Here is a 22,060-nt window from a genome sequence, read left to right as displayed (position 1 = left end):
TCCAAAGATAGCTCTAGGGCCACAAACAAGAACCCAAAATGTTTCAGAACCACTTACTGTAATGTTATGATGACAAATTTCAATATAAAGCAACACAAGTAAAAATATCTAATGACAACAGCATTTTAAAAGAATGGTAAATGAAGTGAGGGTAAATAAAATGAGTCAATACAAGTATTAGTTAAATCAGTTACTTCTTTTGTCCAATTTTTGAAGATTTAAAAGTTTCTATGCTGTTTTACTCCACATGTCAGCTTTTACATTAAGAAATATGATTTGCAATAGCCTTTTAAACAAACATCAAAATGAAGCCTTTAAAATAGGAACTCACTAATCTGTTCAAAATGGTAAGCATAAGACTTATGCATAGGTTTCACTATACAGATATTATTTAAATAGATAACATTTTATTAAAATTGGTATAGATATGGAGAATAGATTAGTCTATGTCCAGGAATTTGTGATAATAATGTCTGTTGACAGCTAGCCAAAGATTAAGAATACCTTGTTATAACCTTATTATGATGCTTACACAACTCAGTACTCTGGTACAAGTCTAATTTTATTAATGACAATGACACAGCACTTGGCTACATGGAGTGCATAGCATCATCCTTCAGCAGCAAGAATTTTCAAAAGTTTGAAAAAGCCCTCAATTTCTGGAACTTCCCTCAGTCATAAGATTTTTCTGAAGGTTTAGAAAGTCTCCAATTTCTGAAGCTACCTTCCCAATTCATATTTTCCAAAACCAACTTAAACACAGCAAAGAATGACCAAGTAAGGCATCTTAAATGCCAGTAAGAAGACAAGTCAAAATTGCTTTTAGGATAAGCTACCAGTTCACAACCTTCATATTTATTATATTTCTTAACTCATTTATTTTTTAATTCTCAGGAGATCTCCTAAATACTTTTTCCAATATTATAGACATTAAATGACATGATCACAAATCTAGAGATGAATGTAAATTCCTTCATGCAATTTTCAAGGCAGATTTGCCATCTATTACAAATATCACATTTTATGTGGTTGTCACTACTTGAGACATTGAAGCCAACTCCTTCATTATTCCTAATTATAAAAGTTTTGATCATGAGCACTTAACACATAGCACACCAAAAGGTAAAAAATGCAATAAATATCCCACATCTAATTTTGTCCATTTTCCCTGTCCTCCCCTTAACAGAATTGCTCCTCTTAGAGCAACTTTAACTGGTTTATAATTTATCCCCTTTTATTTCTCCTGCCAGATCTCTGCAGGAGATGTTAATGAGTCTAGTAATGATTTAACAGACAACAGAAGAAATAACAAAGAAAAGCTAAAGGTGTGAATACTCAGCAAGCTGGAGTAATCAAGTTCTGTACTGCTGAGTTAAGGAAATATTCAAGCGCGAGATCTCACTTACTTTTCACTCAGTGAAGACAAACAGGAAAACATACCTGCTTGACCCGTGGTGACACTGACAGCCGCAAAGAGCCTCTGGGATCGACTTAAGTCAGAAACTCCATTTACAGCTTCAACTTCAAAAGTATAATTAGCGTGGGCCAGCAGGTCCATGACAGTGACATAGTTATCCTCTAATCCAGTCTGCTGGGGCATGTAGCCAATGTTACTCCCACAGGGAACGCATTCGCCCTGCTCCCAGCTGCATCGCTTACACAGTATTCTATAGGTCACATCATTTCTTCCCCCATTGTCTGCAGGGGGACTCCATTCCAAGCTCACTGTGGTTTGGTTGATATTGAAAATGAGGTTCTGTGGTGCAGATGGAGGCCCTTAGGAAACCAAAAATAAGTAAATGAATAAATAAAAATGGCCAAAAACAAACAAACAAACAAATGAAAGGATCCACATGGGGCATTAAGCTAGTGGCTCAATTACCACACAGAAAACTAGTTGAAATGCTTTCTTTCACATAAACATTTCATTACCTTTCCTAGAGAAACCTTATAAAAGCCTTCCTGAATTCACTTGGCAAGAGGCTTTATTTATTTTCCATTTAATGTGTCAAAATGAAAACAGGATAACAACTGTCTTTGTAGTTTTGCCACGGTCTTTAGCTATTTTTCTTCCGAGCAATTAAAAAAGAATAGTTAATGCACCTAAAAAACAGTTGTGCAGTTGTTTAAAAATAGGGTTTTTTTAAACATATAAGAGAGACTACATCTATTCATTCTTAATGTGCTCAAGAATGATTTATAGTAATGTCTGGAATTGGCTTTGGATTTGAGTCTCTCAAACATTCATTCATTGAAGCATCAAGATGTGAGATTTGCGGTATTTAGTGATGGAATTTTAATTCAGATACCATTACTTTTTAATTACATTTAAAGCCATGCAAGACACAAATAACTTTTACATTTTATTTGTTATTCCTATTGGATACATGTGTAAAATATGATTAAAATGCAAGATCTGGGAGACATGAAAACTACACTGATGATGATGTAAGGTGTATCTATTTTATATTATTGTTTAGCCTTATTGGTTTATGGAAAGTTTGTAAGTATTTAATAATAATTAAGAATGTACTCAGAAATTTCAGGCTTATCTCAACGATGTCACAATTCTACAAACAAATGGAAGGGATCTGAAAGTCTTTATTTTGCAATTACGAACTTACTTGTGCATGCCACATATGGTGGGTCAGATGGAGCCCTGTAGTACCCGTCCTCACAGTCACACCTAGAGGAGCCTTCTTTATCAGAAAAACTGTGAGTTGGACAACGAGAGCACTGAAGATCTTGAGAAGAAGATTTGTAGAACCCACGGCCACAGGCTGAGAACACAAAAGAAAGTAAAAATAGAACCATGAGAACAAGCAGACTCTTTCTGAATTTTAGTAATTTTTAGCAAACAATAAAATATGAAATCTGATTTCCAAATGTGCTATCATCAGACTCAATAAAAACCTGGATTCTAATAAGAAATTTCTAACATATTCTTTTTATATCTGTAGCCATGTTTCCTGACAACTATCACTAACTATAAGCCATAAGTCTCTAATTAAACAGAAAAAAAAAAGGGAAGAACATGCCCTTTATGGTGTAATTCTATAATTCTGTTTAGTGTATATCAGTAAACCTATTTTACAATACTACATTTTAAAACAAAATAATAAAATCCAACTGATACACCAAACTTGGACCTGTAGTTGGCATCAGTCCAAAATCTAGAGCCCCAAACTAAACACAAACATAATTTATTTAGACAAAATCTCAGCATGGTTAATTCAGGGGAACTTTGATTTCAGTAGTAATTAACTTGCTTGTTGATTCGCATTAACACACTTCAAAGTTCTGTTTTCTTAATCTAATACAGCTGTAAATTAAGTCTTTATGTGTGAATATAGTTCTTAGTGAAAAATACTAAAATCATTTTATGACCTGACTAGAAAAATAGTGATGCAAAAAATTTTATCTTAAAATGATAGAAATGTATTCCCCCTACCAATTTTCAGAAAACTTCAAGATATAATTTCAACCAATTTAAGTTCTAAGGCAGTCTGCTTTCCACTAAGCAAACTTCCCTGTTACTAAAAATAATGAAATCCTATGGATAGGAGAAACCTATTCTATCAGAAATAAGGAGAAAGCCATTAACTACAAACAGGTGATGACTCTCCTCTACTGGGAAAAGTTAGGAGAGTCACAGTAACACAGCTCAGCAATGAATAGACAGGCACCCAAGACATCTACCACCTTCCAGTGACTTTCCCTTACTCATTTAGACTACATGTTATAAAATCAAGTAACCTGGAAGCATTTACTATCCCCAGACATTTTACATATTTATCTTCAATTAAAATTTAGCAAATTCAATTTTCATTATTTCAACATTTTTAAATTAATTGATGGTACCATACATTGAGTATATTAAAGAGATTCAATTTGCCCTCCATATTTATTAAGTGAATATCTCTTTAAGTTTCAGTGACCTTCAAATTTAATGGAAATTAATAAATCATATCTATAAAGAAAAATTACTGAATATTTAACATGAATTTAATTATAACTTCTATGTATTAGATTCAAGTTTATTTAATATTCTCAACTTGGGCATTATTCAGCAGCATAATCACATTTTCACTCATGGGTGGGAAAAACAATCCTATCTTATTAAGAAAATCCTATCTTATTCTCTAGAAAAAAAAAGTTAAGTCATTCTATACTTTTGCTCACATGCTGAATATTTAATACATAATTTGGTACAATTAAGAAATCCAAATTACCTTTTAAGCTTAAAGAAAAAACAAGGCTGTTTTATATGAACAAGACAGGTATTTTAGATGACTTAAAAATTTAAAAATAGATTATATTGTGATAGATAAAGATTTGTGAACAGAACTACCATCATCTCTATGTAAATATATGATCCACTTTTGCTCTCAGAAGCCAGTCTGCCTTTAGTTGGCCTCCTCAATTCCTACAAGAGGGAAACACTGGCAAACATATTAGGCCAGAGATGAATGCATCTTCACATGTTCTTGTAGCAATTACTACAAATCTAAGACACAGAACAGTGAGATCCATTATGAAATAATATCAAAAAACACTTTAAAATGTTTCTAAAGATATGACCTTGCCACATAAAAGAATGGTTAACTGGTAGGATAAAGGATTTAGCATGGATTTCTCAGGCTGGAAATTCCTCTAAGTATGCACTGTATCTTGCTCCATGTATTATCTGTAATTCAGTGATCAGATAGAACATCCATAATATAGAGACTGCAATGCTTTATTCACAACCTGCAGCTTGATAACACAAAGTCCCAAAGAATTAAAAAAGAAAGAAAGATAAAGACAGAGAAAGAGGTGTATGCTGATTAAGTCTTTGATGATATTATGTGTATTTACTTACTTTTTACAGGGATAGAAACTTAGGGAACAAGAAAATGGACACAATGGCAACATGATTTAACATCTACTAGGTAAGATCAACATTTAACATCTACTGGGTAAGCTTTTTTCTTTTTTAATTTTGTTTCTATTCCCAGGTCGTGCTAGCGGTAAAGAACCTGCCTGCCAATGTGGGAGACTTGAGAGCCCCTGGTCAGGAAGATCCCCTAGTCAAGGAAATCGTAACCCACTCCAGTATTCTTGCCTGGAGAATCCTATGGACAGAGGAGCCTATAGGGTCACACAGAGTTGGACACAACTGATGCGACTTAGGATGCAGGTAAGATCAAACAAGATTCTACTAGGTAGCCTGGTACCTATCAATTCTGGAAGCCCTACTTTGTTGTTGTTGTTCAATCACTAAGTGATGTCTGACCCTTTGCAATCCCATTGCTATAGCCCACTAGGCTCCTCTGTCCATGGAATTCTCCAGGCAAGTATACTGGAGTGGGTAGCCATTCCTTTCTCGAGAGGATCTTCCCAACCCAGGGATCGAACCCGGGTCTCCTGCATTATAGGCATATTCTTTACTGTCTGAGCCACCAGGGAAATCCAAGATCAAACCAGTCAATCCTAAACAAAACCAATCCTGAATATTCATTGGAAGGACTGAAGCTGAAGTTCCAATACTTTGGCCACCTGACGCAAAGAGTCAACTCATTGGAAAAGACCCTGATGCTTGGAAAGATTGAAGGCAAAAAGAAAAGAGGGCAGCAGAGGATAAGATCATTAGATAGCATCACCAACTCAAGGGACGTGAATCTGAGCAAACACCAGGAGATAGTGAAGGACAGGGAAGGCTGGCAGGCTGCAGTCCACGGGGTCACAAAGAGTTAGACTTGACTTAGCAACTGAACAACAACCAGGTAACACTTCCAGAACTGGTAGGCAGCAAACTACCTAGTGGAATCTCTTGCAATTCTCATCCTCCTGTTGCAAATAAAGGCTTCTAACTAAAGGCTTACTCCCACTTTTCTTACAAATAAGGAGGACCCATTTCTTGCTCCACTTCCATGATTTGTAGAATACCTATGGTACCTAATGTAGAGAAATTTAAAACCCTTATCACTCAACTTTCAAATTACATTAAATTATGTTACCATTTTAGCAGATGGGAAAACAGATTCGAAGCAAAGTTAACATGAGTTCCTCAAATAATTCCATTGTCTAGGTTAAAACTGGATTTAAAACACAGGACTGCTGATACTTAACCATATGCTATTGCTTCAGCCTTGACTGCTGAATGAGCCAAAGTCTGGCATCTATTCAATGTGTCTTGAAGCTTTAGCATCCCCCAAATGAATTTTCAGTGGGTATCTACTATCTTTTAGTATACCCTTTGACTATTTAAAGCTATTACTTTAATTTAGAAAATGGTGAAATAATATCCTAGCTAGCACACCTTACAGAAGAGGTGTATTAAATAGATCTTTTCAATTTCACTATGGATTTTGGCACTGAGGATGCCTGCAAAATGATGGAGTACATGCATGGCCATCATTAAATAGATAATGAGAGAAGCAATCCCAGAAAAATGTGGCCATAAAAGTCTTAAGGTTTTTTTTTTTGAAGTACTATTCTGTTTCAGTTCAGTTAATATTGAAAATAATAAGTTGTAACAAGATGGCTTTCACTTACCCTCTAAGGAAGCCATTAATTTAAATTTATTAAAAATAAGTATAAAATCTTGGGAGCTGCAGTATGAAGAGGAAAGCCAAGAACACGAGAAGACATAAGCTGTATCTTTTAGCATAGTAGTTTGAGCAATTGGGTGGTAAAAAGTTTCGGAAAGAAGTAACAGATGCTCATAAAAGTAAAATTTTATATAAGATATCTAGATGAAATAGCTTGAGTAAAATACTCAGGAAGAGAAACTGGGGTGAAGTGATATACCTGAGATTTAACCACTTAAGGAAGACTTAAATGAGCTCTCCAACTGCTCCCAAAAGCCTACACAGAAATAAAGGCAATTTCTCCTTTCTTATAAATGCAGCTTGTTTTCCATAAAGGTAAAAGTAAAAAAGTTTTTCATGGTGAATGCCTTCTGAAACCTCAATCAAAGATAAATTCCCTTCATACATAATGGTGTAGTATATAAGAATAACTTTCTAGGAATTGTGATACAGTGGTTTTACCGCTTTTTTCTTATTTTGCTTATTTTGCTTATTTTGCTTCAATTCTCAATTTGTTCAACAGCATTTGAACTCAAAGCAGACTAATTAATATAGTGTATGCACTATCGTAAAATTATTTACAGTAAGAAACATACCATTTTAATTTCCTGCCTTTCAATAATTTTGCTTTTTTAACTGAACATTGTTTTAAGGTAATGTTTTATTGTATTGATGAAGACTAGAAATATGTATAAAATTTGTTTTCAATATTAAATTACTTTTTTAAAAGTAATACTTCACCAATTGTTTTAGTAACAGTATTTTTCCATGTCACCACAAAGACCTGCCTGGGACTGATTGTTTGGACTGTTTTTTTCCAACCAGTAATGAATGGGTCTTAGTGAATAAAATAACGTAAGTTCATTAATCCTGGAGTTAAGTAAGAACCATAATCTTGTTAGATTTCATACACTAAGCAAGTTTTTGCTTAGCCAGTTGTTTAAATGGAAAACCACCAAAGAAAATCTAAGAAGTACATGCAACTTCTGTTTACTAGACAGTCACAAGATTATCTACTGCAATATATATATATATACTAAATTACATTACAGAATATACTATATTTCAAGATCTGCTTTATTGTCTCCAGTAATGAAGTAACTGTAACATTATACTTAACTTCAATTATTTTTAAATGAGAATATCATCTTATATAACACAATTGGTTCAAATAATATTTGGGATTTAAATTCTTAAAAAAACAAACAAACTCTATAAGTAAATTATTTAAGAGCAATAAAATTCTGAACACAAAGATATAAGAGAGTTTATACGAAAGACTTGTATTCTGATTCTTAAACTCTCCTAACAACAGCACACTACATAGCTGTCTTCAATGGATTGCAATTGTTTAAGCAATAGGGTGCCAGGCCTTTGAATATACACTTACATGAGGCAGTTTGTGCAACAATCAGGGCACTGGTGTAAACAACTGTTTGTTCTCAATGAACCATCCTAAAGACCATTGAAAAAGCCATAGACAAATTTCCACTCTTTAGGTGGAATTAGGTAAAGTGGAATACTTTTTTTTTTTTTTTTCTGATCAAGGGTGCAGATACTCAGACTTGCCCTGGTGCATGACCTACAAGCATAAGTTTGGGGGATATCCTAAATGATTATACTTCTAAGGACATTCTCCCACAAAACGGTTATTCTTGAAAATCCATATACTTTTAGATTTCTACAGCCAAGAATGATTCCCTTGACCTTAATGGGCACATTTTTTGGAAATCTTAAACTCCATCTTTAATTTCAGACATAGCTGACCCCATCCTAAACCTTAAGGCACTGAAAGTCTGTGCCTTAGTAGGCTGCCTTCTATGACTGAGCATGAGCTGTGCTTCGAAAAGAAACTAGTCTTGGCATTATTAAAAATAACTGAATCATTATTAAGGCTTAGATATTTCTATAATATAAAAACCTTCTAGGTGCTTAGAATCATCATCCTGGAGGTTCTATGTCTTTTCTCAGATTACCAAAGTCTGGAAAGAATGTATGTTAATAAGATATTCCTACCATAAAATTGATGAGGGAAATAAGATTAGATATTATTGAGAGTATAATAAGTTGAAATGTTAAAATAATTAAAACTTGACATTCATTAATAAGCCAATCAAAAATTAGGCAAAAAATCTGAACATATATTTCTCTATGCAACATATATAAGTGGCCAATAAATATACAAAATGATGCTCAAGATTATTAGTCATCAGGGAAAAGGAAATCAAAACTATACTGATAAACCACTTATACCTAGTAGGAAGACAATCAATAAGACAGCTAAAAGAAGTCTAGTAAGGATACGGAGGAATTAGAACTCTTATATATTGCTATTGGGAATCTAAAACGGTACAGCCACTTTGAAGAAAACTGGCAAGTCCTCAACAGTTTAAACATAGTTATCATGTTACCCAACAACTCCACTCCTAGGTATGTACCCAAGAGAAATGAAAATATTTACTGACACAAAAACTTGAATATAATTAAATGTTTATAGCAGAATTATTCATCATAGTCCAAAATGTGGAAACAATCCAAATGTTCATCAACTAAAAAATGAATATGCACAACGGAATACTATTCAGCAATCAAAAGAAGTTAAATTTTGATACATTCTGGTATGACTGAACTTCGAAAACATTATGCCATGTGAAAGAATTCAGTCACACAGATCCAGTCACAGCAGCAATGTGTGTGTGTTCAGTCCTGTCAGACTCTTTGTGGCTGCATGGACTGCAACCTGCTAAGCTCCTCTGTCCATGGAATTTTCCAGGCAAGAATACTAGAGTGGGTTGCCGTTTCCTCCTCCAGTGGATCTTCCTGACACAGGGACTGAACCCGCATCTCCTGCATCTCCAGGACTGTCAAGTGGATTCTTTACTGCTGAGCCACCTGGGAATCCCAGTCACAAAAGACCATATACTATATAATTCTGTTTACATGAAGTATCCAGAATAGGCAAGTCTATAGAGATGGAAAGTAGATTAGTGATTGCTAAAAGCTGGGACAGTAAGAGAAATAGAAAGTGACTGTTAATGGGTGCAGGGTTTCTTTCTGGGACAATGAAAATGTTCAAAATTTGATTTGTAGTGATGGTTGCACAACTCTGTAATTATACTAGGACTTCCCTGGTGGTCAGAAGGTAAAGAATCTGCCTACAATGTGGGAGACCTGGGTTCATTCCCTGGGTTGGGAAGATCCCCTGGAGGAGGACATGGCAACCCACTCCAGTATACTTGCCTGGAGAATCCCACGGATAGAGGAGCCTGGTGGGCTGCAAGGGGTCACAAAGAGTTGGACATGCTGAGTGACTAAGCACACCCATAACTATACTAACAAAATATTTAAACTGTTAACTGCAACGGGTGAGTTGTATGGTATGTACATTTTATTTAGTAAAGTTGCTTTGCATAATAAAATCCATTGATAATGCAATTTTAAACTGAACATTTAAGTAAGCCAAAATTAAGAAAAAATACCAAATTTTATCTGTCAAAAATATGTTAGTTTGCTTTTCTAACACATATGTTCTATATTCATCTATTTTTATACAGCCATATTTGGGTATAAAAAATTAAGCAAAAAATTCAAAAAAAAGGAAAATATATAATCAATATATTTTACCCATTTGCTAACGTTAGGGTTTTATAAAAATTTATATTTTACCTGAAGACTAGCAATTTTATCTGAATAATTTTATAACTTCAATACCTATTATATGAAGTTATATGTAGGGGGATTATATACAAAGTTAGTTTTGAGTGAATATATGAATAGAATTTAAACATTCTTATTTTTTACCCACATTCACTGTGCCAGACAAGGGCTGGTTTCCTTTTCACTTCCCATCTCCTTCTCCCAAGAGCTAGCTGAATACAACTAGACTCAGCTTCCTCAGTTCTTACTCTGTTTCCAGACCTATGATTTTAAGCACAATTAAACTTTTTCTGAAGGAATTATATGTATGTGTCTGTGTGTAAAATATGAGGCTTTGCAGATGTTTCCGGCCACAGTTATACAGCTGCAAAGAGTTTATTAATTATGAACTATAAGTGGATTGTTCTGTAATTGAAACTTTCTTGGCCTTAATATTATTGTAGAGTCTACATACGTACATAGGGATTCTAATGAATGCTGTTATTTTATTTATTGCAGATGGACATTTAATTTAGGAAAAGCTAGCCTGTTTCCATAGGAGCTTTCAAATATTTGTGTCATATTCATGTCTATGCTTCTCCATGCAAAGAGGAGTGCACAGCTTGCAGAAATAGTACTCCCACTGCTCAAAGTGCTGACCTCATCCGGGATGGACAGATCCAGAATTTGTATTTTAATCCTATTGACAGTGCCTCAGTGGGAATAATTACAAAAGTCTGTCTGAAAGCCAGACCTCCTGTCATTGACATGCTATGATTTTTCACATTGAGAATGAACAGTGAGCAGGGAGTATAAAAGCAACATGATGTAACAAGTATATTACAGTTTGTGAATCACCATCCATATCACCAAACAACTAACTTGTAAGAATTTAGAAAAGAAATGATGTAGAAAAATAAAGTTTGATATTAGGTGCTCAAGTGCTGAAAATAATTTTGGGATTTTTTTCAAACTAAAAAGAAAAACTAATTTGGGGAAAATACAAATATATATGTTATTTATTTGTGTTATTTGAGTAATTAATGTTTTATTGATTCAATACAGTAAAAAGGAAACATAAAATAAAAACCACTTAAAGATTTTATTTTTAAGATTTACACTGTAAAGAGAAATAAAATTAAACACTATGTAAATAGCTTTTTTCTTTATTAAATTTTCAGTTTGAAATATGCTAGGAATTTTGCTGAAGTCTTGTATTAAAATACTCTCTACTACACCAGAATCTCACCCTAAGTCTGACCTCATTACCAAAATGATTTTTTAAAAGAGAAAAAAAATGTCAATATTAAAAATGTTTTTAATAGAATATTAAAAATGTTTTTTCTTATTCCCTATTCTCAAAAGAGAAATGGATTTTAACTTAAAGAACTGTGTTCAAATTCACTCCACCATTTACTGGCATGCAATTTAGACAAAGCCATTTCACATTCTCAGCTTCAATGTCCTCATTTTCTCGTTCTTAATTATTAACAGCTATAGACAATAGTTGTTTTTTTTTTTTTTCCAATTTTCAAAAGGTTGTTTTAACAACACACTAATTGGTTATCTAGCTGTTAAACGCTAGCGCAAGTGTTTTCATTGAAATGCTATCTGTAAAAACATATATTTCTACCATCATCACCACCCCAAAACCACACGTGCTAACTCACACCCACTTAGTCTTTCAGGGATGCCTCAGCAAGAGAGTGAAAGACAGGTTCTAGAGGGGCTGTCATGCCTCTGCGTGCATCCCAGACAGGCAGCAGCAGGCACCGTGTCAAGGATTTCTCCGCTCAGCCATTCACCTCCAGCTCTCCGTGTGCCATTGCTGCCAAACCCTGTGTGTGTTCCCAAAGACATGTACATTCATTTTGGTTCCTGCCGGTAAGGATCCAGACGTGGAATTTTTAATTATGTAAATTACTTAATAGTCAACTCCCATAAAGAGAAAGATTCAAAATGAAATCAGATCCTTCTAGATTTCACTCAGTATTGTCCTCAAAGGTCCACTGAGAGATCCACATACAGATAAAAAACACAAATTAATTGTGAAGTCTAAGGATTTAGTAACCCCACTGGAAGTGAACTAAAATAATCCTAACCTTAATTCACATCTAAAGCAAAATAGTGTAATTATGGAATTCCCATGGACAAAAAACACTTAAATTAGGGGAGGCCAGCTACCCAAACATTATATTAGTTATTTGTAGTAACTAAAAAAATATATAGCTTATTTATGACACAGTTATTACTGTATTCTACTAAAAGATTTCCTTGAGGGCATGTCATTAAGAACAAGAGGCTGCAATAAGTTCTCAAACAGCAATTGGTGTTAGGAAGATTCAGACAGGGGATACAATTTACTCTAGCATTTATGCCACTGTAAGGCTTATTTTCAAATATTTCTCTTATAGTTATTATGATATCATACTTTTCATAATTTGTTTTTATTATTCATTCCTTTTATGCTAAATTACTCCTCACAGTTTTGAAAATAGCAAGAAAAGTCAGGTAATGCAAGTTCTATATGTGAAACATAATGTAAAGTATATAAACAAGAATTCCTCTTTGGAAAGATCAATATTTTTGTTTCAACACACAAAGGCGGGATAAGTCACTTCAGTCATGTCCAACTCCTTGAGATGTTATGGACCATAACCTGCCAGGCACCTCTGTCTATGGGATTCCCCAGGCAAGAATACTGGAGTGGGTTGCCATGCCCTCCTCCAAGGGATCTTCCTGATCCAGGGATCAAACCAGCATTTCTTAAGTCTCCTGCATTGGCAGGCAGGTACTTTATCACTAGTGTTACCTGGGAAGCCCTATATTAACACAATCATATTAAAAAAAGATAAAGTTAATATTCTGAAAGACAGGCATTGTTAATTTCATCATATAAGTCTCATTCCAACAGTCTTGAAAAAGCACTACTACTTGTTTTTTATATAAATTATGAATCTGACTTCCTTCTAGCATGTACTAGCTGTGTGACCTTTTTCAATTTGCTTAAGTTCTCTGAACCTAGATTTTCCATATCTAAAACAAAGAAATTTAATAAGACTACTTCCAAAGATTGTTGTGAATTAAAGTTTATGATTCATGTGAAGAACTTAGCACAATGCCTGGTAGAGAAAAAGCACTGCATAAATAGTACACTATTATAGTTATTTCACAATGTCAATTTCCATGTGAATTTTTTTTTCTTTTTTTCCAAAGATGGACTGTTTATATTTCATGTGAAGTTTTGATCCCACTCTGGTTTCTACCACTGATAAACACTGAACTACTTCCCCAGGACCAGATGTATATGCAAATAAGAAACACGAATTAATTGTTAGCCAAATATAGCCCTAGTACGCATTTATTCTGTAACAAAATAATTATTGTTTGCCTACTCTTTGCATTGTGTCAGGTAATGGACAAAAGTTATATATGCTAAAAGACAAATATGATGATCTCTCAATACTATATTCCTTTTTGAACTAGCATCAAATAATAATTATGTTAATTATGTGTTTAAGCTAATTACATTTCTGATTTTTCATTGGAAATTACCTATGTAAATTATAAATATTGTACCTTAATTTTTATCTTTGACAATGTACTTAATTATCTTCTACTTCCATGCTGAACACAGACTTAAAAGTCACCTTTCCTGCCAGAGCTGTAGCATTTCATCAATGTGAAGGGAAAAAACTACTCAGTGTATGTAGACATGCAGGAAATGTGTGTAAGTACATATTATTGACCAATTATATTTAAACTGGAGAGCTATTTGTGGCAGTTATCGGCTTTTTTTTCAATGAGGCTAATAGCGATCTGGCAATATAAGAATACTCTGTAAGGACAGGTTATTTCACATTAAAAAAACTTCAAGTGGACAAGAAATATGTGTATACATACAAATGTTTGTGATTCATTATATTTAACAAAATGAATATTTTTAGTTAAATTCAAAGAATTAGATTATTTTGTGAGCAATTCATCAATAACTGATCTTTCTCCTACAATCTATTTCAAACTATAAATATGTAGAAAAAGTTTGCAAGATCCATAGACAAAATGAAAAGAATTAATTTCATCTTGATTTCTTAAAATAAAGAACATACCTTCCATTTCAAGCAGCCTAAGATATGGGCTTTTAACCATCAGTTTTCTGCAATAATTTCAATAATGATTAAAACAAAATCATCAGTTAAGGCAATCTTTCTAGCTATTTCATGGAGACTCTTTTTTTTCTTATTTAGTCAGTTATAACATGTGGATCAATACTAAGTCTTGTGAAACAAATTACCCTAAAGCAGTTTAAGGCAATTTAAACATGTGGGGAAATAAATAATCATTTCTATTATGTCAGTGGAAAATTTTTCTGAAGATCATAAAGAAATCAGTTAACCCTGAAGCAGGACATTTTAAAAAGATGCATCAGGACAATGAGGATATTCAGTCAATCCTTAATTCTCAGAAACAAAAGAAAATAATAGGCAGAATAAACCCTTACAACAAATAATGTTGTTGAGCTCAATCCTTTTCTCAAAACAGGAGCTAGCTATACACACACACACAAAGCAAACAGACACATGCTGCTGTTGCTGCTAAGTCGCTTCAGTCGTATCTGACTCTGTGCAACCCCATAGACGGCAGCCCACCAGGCTCCACCGTCCCTGGGATTCTCCAGGCAAGAACACTGGAGTGGGTTGCCATTTCCTTCTCCAATGTATGAAAGTGAAAAGTGAAAGTGAAGTCACTCAGTCGTGTCATATATATATATATACATATATATATATATGATATGAATATATATATATATATATGATATACACAGAATTGTCAGATAAACAGAATGGTTAGAGAGAAACAAAATAGTAAAAATTCTCTAACTGGATCCCCTTACAACTTCTTAATAATAGAAAACTAGTTAGTTGCTGATTTTTATATTCACACCAAGCAAATAATCTAACGTAGTTCTCTAGTGTCCTACTTTGCATCCACAGTATTTTGCAAAAAGATAATGTTGGTACTACTAGAACATTACTTAATGTTTCTTAATAAAGTCTTTAGAAAAAGCTGTGTTAGATATGTAAAAATACATTCTAACTACTTCAGTTCCTTTTTGAAGAATAAGTAAATCATCCTTTATGAATCAATTAAAAGCTTTACTTCCTCCGTATTTCCTGACCTCCTAAAGCTATGTAGGAGGCAGTACAAACTGGTCACAATTGTGGTATTAACACTGCCATAATTATTTCTTTCTGTGTGTCTCCTCCAGCCCACTGTGAGCATCTCAAGGACAGAGAGTATATTATCCATGAATCCCAAAACCATAGCACATTGCCTAGCACACAGCAGGAGGTTAACCTACATTTACTGAAAGAAAGAATCTTTATTCATCCTACAGCAGTATGCATCTGGTAACAGTCATCCCACTTACCAAAGGTTAATTCACTGACATCAGTTAGTACAATTTTCATAGTAATCAGACCACTGGAAATGACATGATACATTCTTAGTAGAATGTGGTACAGTCTTGACTATATCAGTTAAAGGAGACATTTCATAGATTTACACTCCTAAGTTCCCTATTATACTGTACGGGGAAACAATTGCACATGTTTAGATTAATGCAGGAAATGATTTCTAAAATGATTCTATGAGCATCCTTCACATAGTAATATGTGTAAATGTATGAATTAGGTATAACATATTTATTTATTTTTTATTTTTTGGTGGCTCTGGGTCTTCACTGCTGCTTGCAGGCTTTCTCTAGTTGCGGTGAGCAGGAGCTCTTCTTCATTGCAATGTACATACTTATTATGGTGGCTTATCTTGTGGTGGAGCAAAGGCTCTAGGTGCACAGCTTTAGTAGCTGCAGCACGCAGGTTCACTAGTTGTGGCTCACAGGCCCTAAAATGTTCAGGTTTCAAGAGTTGTGGCACACTGGCTTAGTTTCCCATGCCATGTGGAATCTTCCTGGACCAGGGATTGAACCCAAGTACTCTACATTGGCAGGAATTCTTATCACACTGAACCAGCAAGGAAGTCCAAGATGTAATATATTTTATAAGAGTAAAATCAAAAGCATTTTCTTTGAATATGGGAGAGGGAAAGTCCAAGGAAGAGAAACTAGTATGTACTAAATTATAAATCATGACAAAACTTTTACTATAGGGCAATTCTCCAAGACCAAACTCTAAAGAATAATAGTCCCCTTCAAATTCTTAAAGAGTAACACTTTTCTTTAAATATATGATCTATTCAAACTCAAAACCAAGACTATTCCAGTTTTAGATAATCTAGTATTGCCATGTTCTAAAGAGTAGACAAATGCTTTCACTTCTGCAAGTAACTTTGAATTAGACAGGCCATCTTTAAAATAAATTCTTGTAATTAACGTTTCTATTGGAAAACACAGAAACACCACTGATGCCTTACATTATGAAAAATGATTTCAATTTATTTCCAACTGGCTCTTTTAAATTTAAAAAACAATTACTGTAGAGTAAACAAAAAGCTAATTTAAATACAATGGGATATTACATTTTTTGCTTTATTATGAGTGTAAATACATATATACATTCACCTAACCTTCTATACGTTTGTGTTCTTCCATTTAATTTCATATATCTCAGATTAATTATTTTCCTTATGACCTATGAGAAGAGCAGCATGATAAAACTAAGGGTTAAAGCCTATTTACACATACATATAATATCTCACTTTTTTCAAGTCTAAACTTAATCCTAACAGAAAAACTGGATAAAAACAAAGTACCTTAACATTAAAATGATTTCAGGGAATGTAATGTCAATACTACAAAGGATCAAACGACATATATATGCTTACACATGTCAACCTAAGTAACGGAGAATTTTAGAAGTGAAATACTGTTTTCTCATATCGTTTTCGATAATATTGTAAATGAAATATTTGTGGAAAGTTCTTACAAAGAAAAGAATAAAAAAGAATATAATGATTGATTCTATTGCTATACTAATGGCACTATAGTATATGCATGCGTGTGCTCAGGATGTCCAAGTCCTTGTGACCCCATGGACTGCAGTTCACCAGGCTCCTCTGTCCATGGGACTTGTCAGGCAAGGATACTGGAGTGGGATGCCATACTACTCCAGGGGATCTTCCCAACCCAGGAATCGAACCTGCATCTCTCGCATTTCCTGCATTGGCAGATGGATTCTTCACCACTGTGTCACCTGGGAAGCCTGTATATAATATTATATACCGAGAGCTAATAATACATTAAATCTTCTTAATTAATTAGAATAAAATCATCTCAAAACCTACATATAGGTGTGGAAATATCAATCTATACTAATCTTAATTCAGATAATAAGGAAGGAAAAAAATCAGTTCAAAGATTATATCTAAGTCAAATGGTAAAGAACATACAAAATAAAGCCAGGTGACAGACTGAAAATATGCTGTCAGAGATGGAAACGAGGTGGACTAGGTCAGAAAATATTTTTAGAATAATTGTTTTCAATATTTAAGTTGAATTATCTTTTGAGTAAGTGTTTAACAAAAGGCTGATAAGAACAGTAGTCGTATGTATGTTTAAATTAAACAAAATATCTAAAAGCTAAGGTGTGACTGACTCAGTCCTATGTAATTTAGGGATAATTAAAGGTATGACTTTAATTGCAGGTGGTTAAGAATCAGCCTGCAATGAGGGAGACATGGGTTCGATCCCTGGGTGGGAATATCCCCAGAGAAGGGCATGGCAATCCACTCCAGTATTCTTGCCTGGAGAATTCCCATGAACAGAGGAGCCTGGCAGGCTACAGTCCATGGGGTCACAAAGAGTCAGACACGACTGAAGTGACTAAGCCACAGAAGCAGCAGCAGCAAAGTTATGACTCAAACACCTTTGTGAGTAGATGTACGCCAATGGGAAAATGATGGCTACAAATTTTCATGTGCTTCTATTTCCTGTCACTGTAATTAACATACAACCTATGACATGATTAGGGGACTTCTCTGGTGTCTCAGTGATAAGGAATCCACTTGCCAATGCAGGAACAGGGGTTCCATCCCTGGAAGATGCCATGGTGAAGAAAATGGCAGCCGACTCCAGTATTCTTACCCAGGAAATCCCATGGACGGAGGAGCCTGGCAGGCGACAGCCCATGTCACTAAAGAGTCAGACATGATTCAGTGACTAAATAAAAACAATATGACATGACTGGATCAAAGGTGATCCTTGCCAAATGTCAACAATTACAAAAGGAGAGAGTCCAAACCCAGTAAGGAATAATGCTTTTGCTATTTTTGAAAAAGGTTATTTTGTAGTTTAACTTAGTAGTCTTTTAAGAGTCTAAAAGGTGAAGTTTTTCAAGCTACAGATGTTGTAGGATATTCTAGCCCACAGTGTCAGTAAAATTCTAGGATTTTCCCAAAATGAAATTCTTCTCTTATCAATTGTCTCTTACAAATTTGGTATAACACTGATTTCTCAACTGTTTATCACTGCATATTATTCCATAGTAATATTTTATAGAGATAGTTTAATTAGTGAGCTTGAATGACAGTATCAAAATTAGAGTTATGCTTAGCTCTCAGGATTCACCAATGTCTCCAAAGTCATTTCTCTAGAACCACAAAGTTTTAAGCTATATCTGTTACTCTCCCTGTTCTTTTGGTGCAGTCCTTTCTGAAGGATCACGAGTTTAGCATAAGCACACCATTTATTAATGGATTAATATACTGTTGCATGTGGATTTGTGAAAGGTAAAAAAAAAATTACTCCAAATTTCATTTTACATATTACACTAACATATGAAGGAATAAGTCCTTTACAGTACACTTCGGTGTTTTGTTAGTACCCCCACTATTAACTTCTAAAGAGAAACAGCATAACTATAAGTAAAGAAAACTGTATCGAATGTCAGAAGAAATAATAAGATGGCAGACTATTGGATTCCTTGTAAAGAAGGCATATGAAGTCTCACAAAAGTATTAAAATAGAACATTACTTTTTTTTTTTAAGATTCATGGTCAAATTTAGAGATAGTTATATCATGGAGTAAGGTATGTGGTGCTGAACTTCTGAAAGGACATTCATTACAAATATATTTGCTAAATTTTCAAACCACACCTGCTTCAGTTCAGTTCAGTTCAGTCCAGTCACTCAGTTGGGTCCGACTCTTTGCAACCCCATGAATTGCAGCACGCCAGGCCTCCCTGTCCATCACGAGCTCCCGGAGTTCACTCAGACTAACGTCCATCGAGACAGTGACGCCATCCAGACACCTGCTTAGTAATACTATATTTGACCTCTGGTTACTGGGCTTCCCTGGTGGCTCAGACAGTAAAGAATCTGCCTTCAATGTTGGAGACCCTAGTTCAATCTCTGGGTTGGGAAGAACCACTAGAGAAGAAAATGGCAACACACTCCAGTATTCCTGCTTGGGAAATCCCATGGACAGAGGAGCCTGGTGGGCTACAGGCCAAAGGGTCACAAATAGTCGGACACAACCAAGCAACTAACACTTAGGCAACTAAGTCCCTCTTCTCTTTTCTCCTTTCTATAATTGAGCACTTACAGATTCAAGATCTCCATCTTTATATCTATCCCTATCTGTCCATTTACCTATCTATTTTTCTCATCTATCTATACATCTAATTCATTTTAGGTACATTATACTGTCACCACAATCTTACAAGATGGTTATAAAATTCTTCCAAGTAAATGTAACAATGTTAACTTCATTTGCTTTATATTTCACAGGAATTTGGTCCTTTAAAGCTTTCCTTCCTAGTGTCAGGAAATACTAAGGAAGTTTTTATTACCACCCAAGATATGTTGCAGAGAAGGCAATGGCACCCCACTCTAGTACTCTTGCCTGGAAAATCCCATGGATGGAGGAGCCTAGAAGGCTGCAGTCCATGGGGTCGCTGAGGGTCAGACACGACTAAGCGACTTTACTTTCACTTTTCACTTTCATGCATTGGAGAAAGAAATGGCAACCCACTCCAGTGTTCTTGCCTGGAGAATCCCAAGGACGGGGGAGCCTGGTGGGCTGCCATCTATGTGGTCACACAGAGTCGGACACGACTGAAGCGACTTAGCAGCAGTAGCAGTAGCAAGACATGTTGCTGTTTTATATTTATATAGGTTGCAATTTTATTGCCAAAATAGAAAATATTTGTATATGTGGATATGTACTGATGGCTAAGGAAACATTTATAAAACAGTAGAAGATAGCCTTTAAAAATGCATGCTATGGAGCCAAGCACCTTGAATTCAAACCCTAGGTTCAAATGCCAGAGCTACCACTAGACCACTGAACCAAAAAGTGCCTATAAATAATAATAATAATAAAAATTCCTAATATGATTGCTGTGTTAAAGAACTTATGACAGTATTTAACACATAGCTGATACTCTGCAAACATCAGTTAATTTAATTATCATTATGTTAACATAGTAAAGACAACTATCTTTTTTAAATTAAGATAATTTTGCTTCCACTAAAACATACAAAAACTTTTGGAATATTCTTCAACATTTTTGCAAACAATCTGTTTAAATGCATCATTTTATAAATCCCGTAGCTTAATGTGTAAAAGTTTCAACTTAGCAATTTCTTTAATAGTTTCAACAACTAAAGAAACCATGTATATCAGATTATTTAAAATAACATTATTCTAAAAAAGATCTTAGTCTGAAAATTAACATATTTCCCCTTCTGCTCTTTTGGTCTGGATAAACTTACTTGGTTTAATATGCTATTTAGGTGGAGACAGAACTCTGCCCTACAATGAAAGGAAACATACCAAACACATATTTCAATCTGTATAACCTTCCATGTAATAAAATAAAACAACATAAGACAGTCTGATAAAAAATGAGATTTGAAGTCAAGAAACATTCTGATACCTTACAGGAAGATATTATAGATGAAATATCCATTGAGAAAAAAGGGGGTAGTAATGAAAAAAGAATAGATTTCTATAATCATACAACATATTTTTTCAGGTCAGTTTAAGCTTTTTATTTGCTACCTTTAACAGGGATGTAATTATCCATATACAATTTGATATCAAACAGCTTTCCATCCACATCTTCCAAGCCTGCCAATGTTTTTTTAAAGACAACAAAGAAAAATGAAAGCTAGCATTTTCTTCCTCCATGACTCCAAAACAAAACAAACAAACATAAAGAACAAAAGAACTGTATTTTAGAACTTCTGTTGCTTTATTTCTTAGTCAGTATGCCTAATAGAACTTTCATTGTAAGAGATTCATGATCTATGGATATAGGGCAGGTTGGACAGAAAGAGGTGCAGCCTTCTCCTAGTTAACAAGTCTGAAGATAACAAGAGAAAAGAGAAAGATAGAGCACACAGTACAGAAGCATGCTTTACTGTCATGAGCAGTAATCAAGTGACAAACTGAGGTTTCATTTTCACATAATGACACAATATCGGTAGTCTGCAGCCAAACAACTGACATGATATCTTTGACAAAAACACAACTGATCAATGATGTATGAGAACAGAAGGCTGGAGATGCTTCTCCCACCTATAGGAACATATGTGGCTCATTTTTTGAAAAATCATGTCCTTCTATTATAAGATAAATATTCACTGTCTTCCATACCCATGCCTTGAATAAACAAAGACTAATTTACATAAGTGTACATACACCCTTCTAACGGAATGCTTGCCTATGGGCCCCAAGTCAGAGACTCAGGCAGACATACATTCTCTCCTTCCACCTTGGAGGAAGATCCTCAAAATGTAAATTAGTTTCCTTCCCCTTCTTACATTCCCATTCTTATTCTACTCCTTTGGTGTCTTTGCTTTCTGAGATAAGTAGCCACAGTCCTCACCA

At 34.5% G+C, this 22,060-nt stretch overlaps 1 protein-coding gene across 7 annotated transcripts in view; it reads right to left on the bottom strand.

The window, feature by feature from the left end:
- Positions 1-22,060, bottom strand: part of EPHA7 (EPH receptor A7) — a 209,428-nt gene that overhangs the window by 138,491 nt on the left and 48,877 nt on the right. For all 7 annotated transcript variants that reach the window (XM_068985278.1, XM_068985277.1, XM_068985272.1 and 4 more), the window contains exons 4-5: positions 2,625-2,780; positions 1,441-1,776 (exon numbers count right to left, since the gene is read on the bottom strand). In XM_068985278.1, the coding sequence (XP_068841379.1) occupies positions 1,441-1,776; positions 2,625-2,780 (492 nt within the window). The remainder of the gene's footprint in view (positions 1-1,440; positions 1,777-2,624; positions 2,781-22,060) is intronic.

This window comes from Capricornis sumatraensis, chromosome 13 (genome assembly GCF_032405125.1).
Source record: "Capricornis sumatraensis isolate serow.1 chromosome 13, serow.2, whole genome shotgun sequence".
NCBI lineage: Eukaryota > Metazoa > Chordata > Mammalia > Artiodactyla > Bovidae > Capricornis > Capricornis sumatraensis.
Note: the sequence above shows the minus strand (reverse complement) of the source record. Positions and strands in the feature narration are given on the sequence as shown.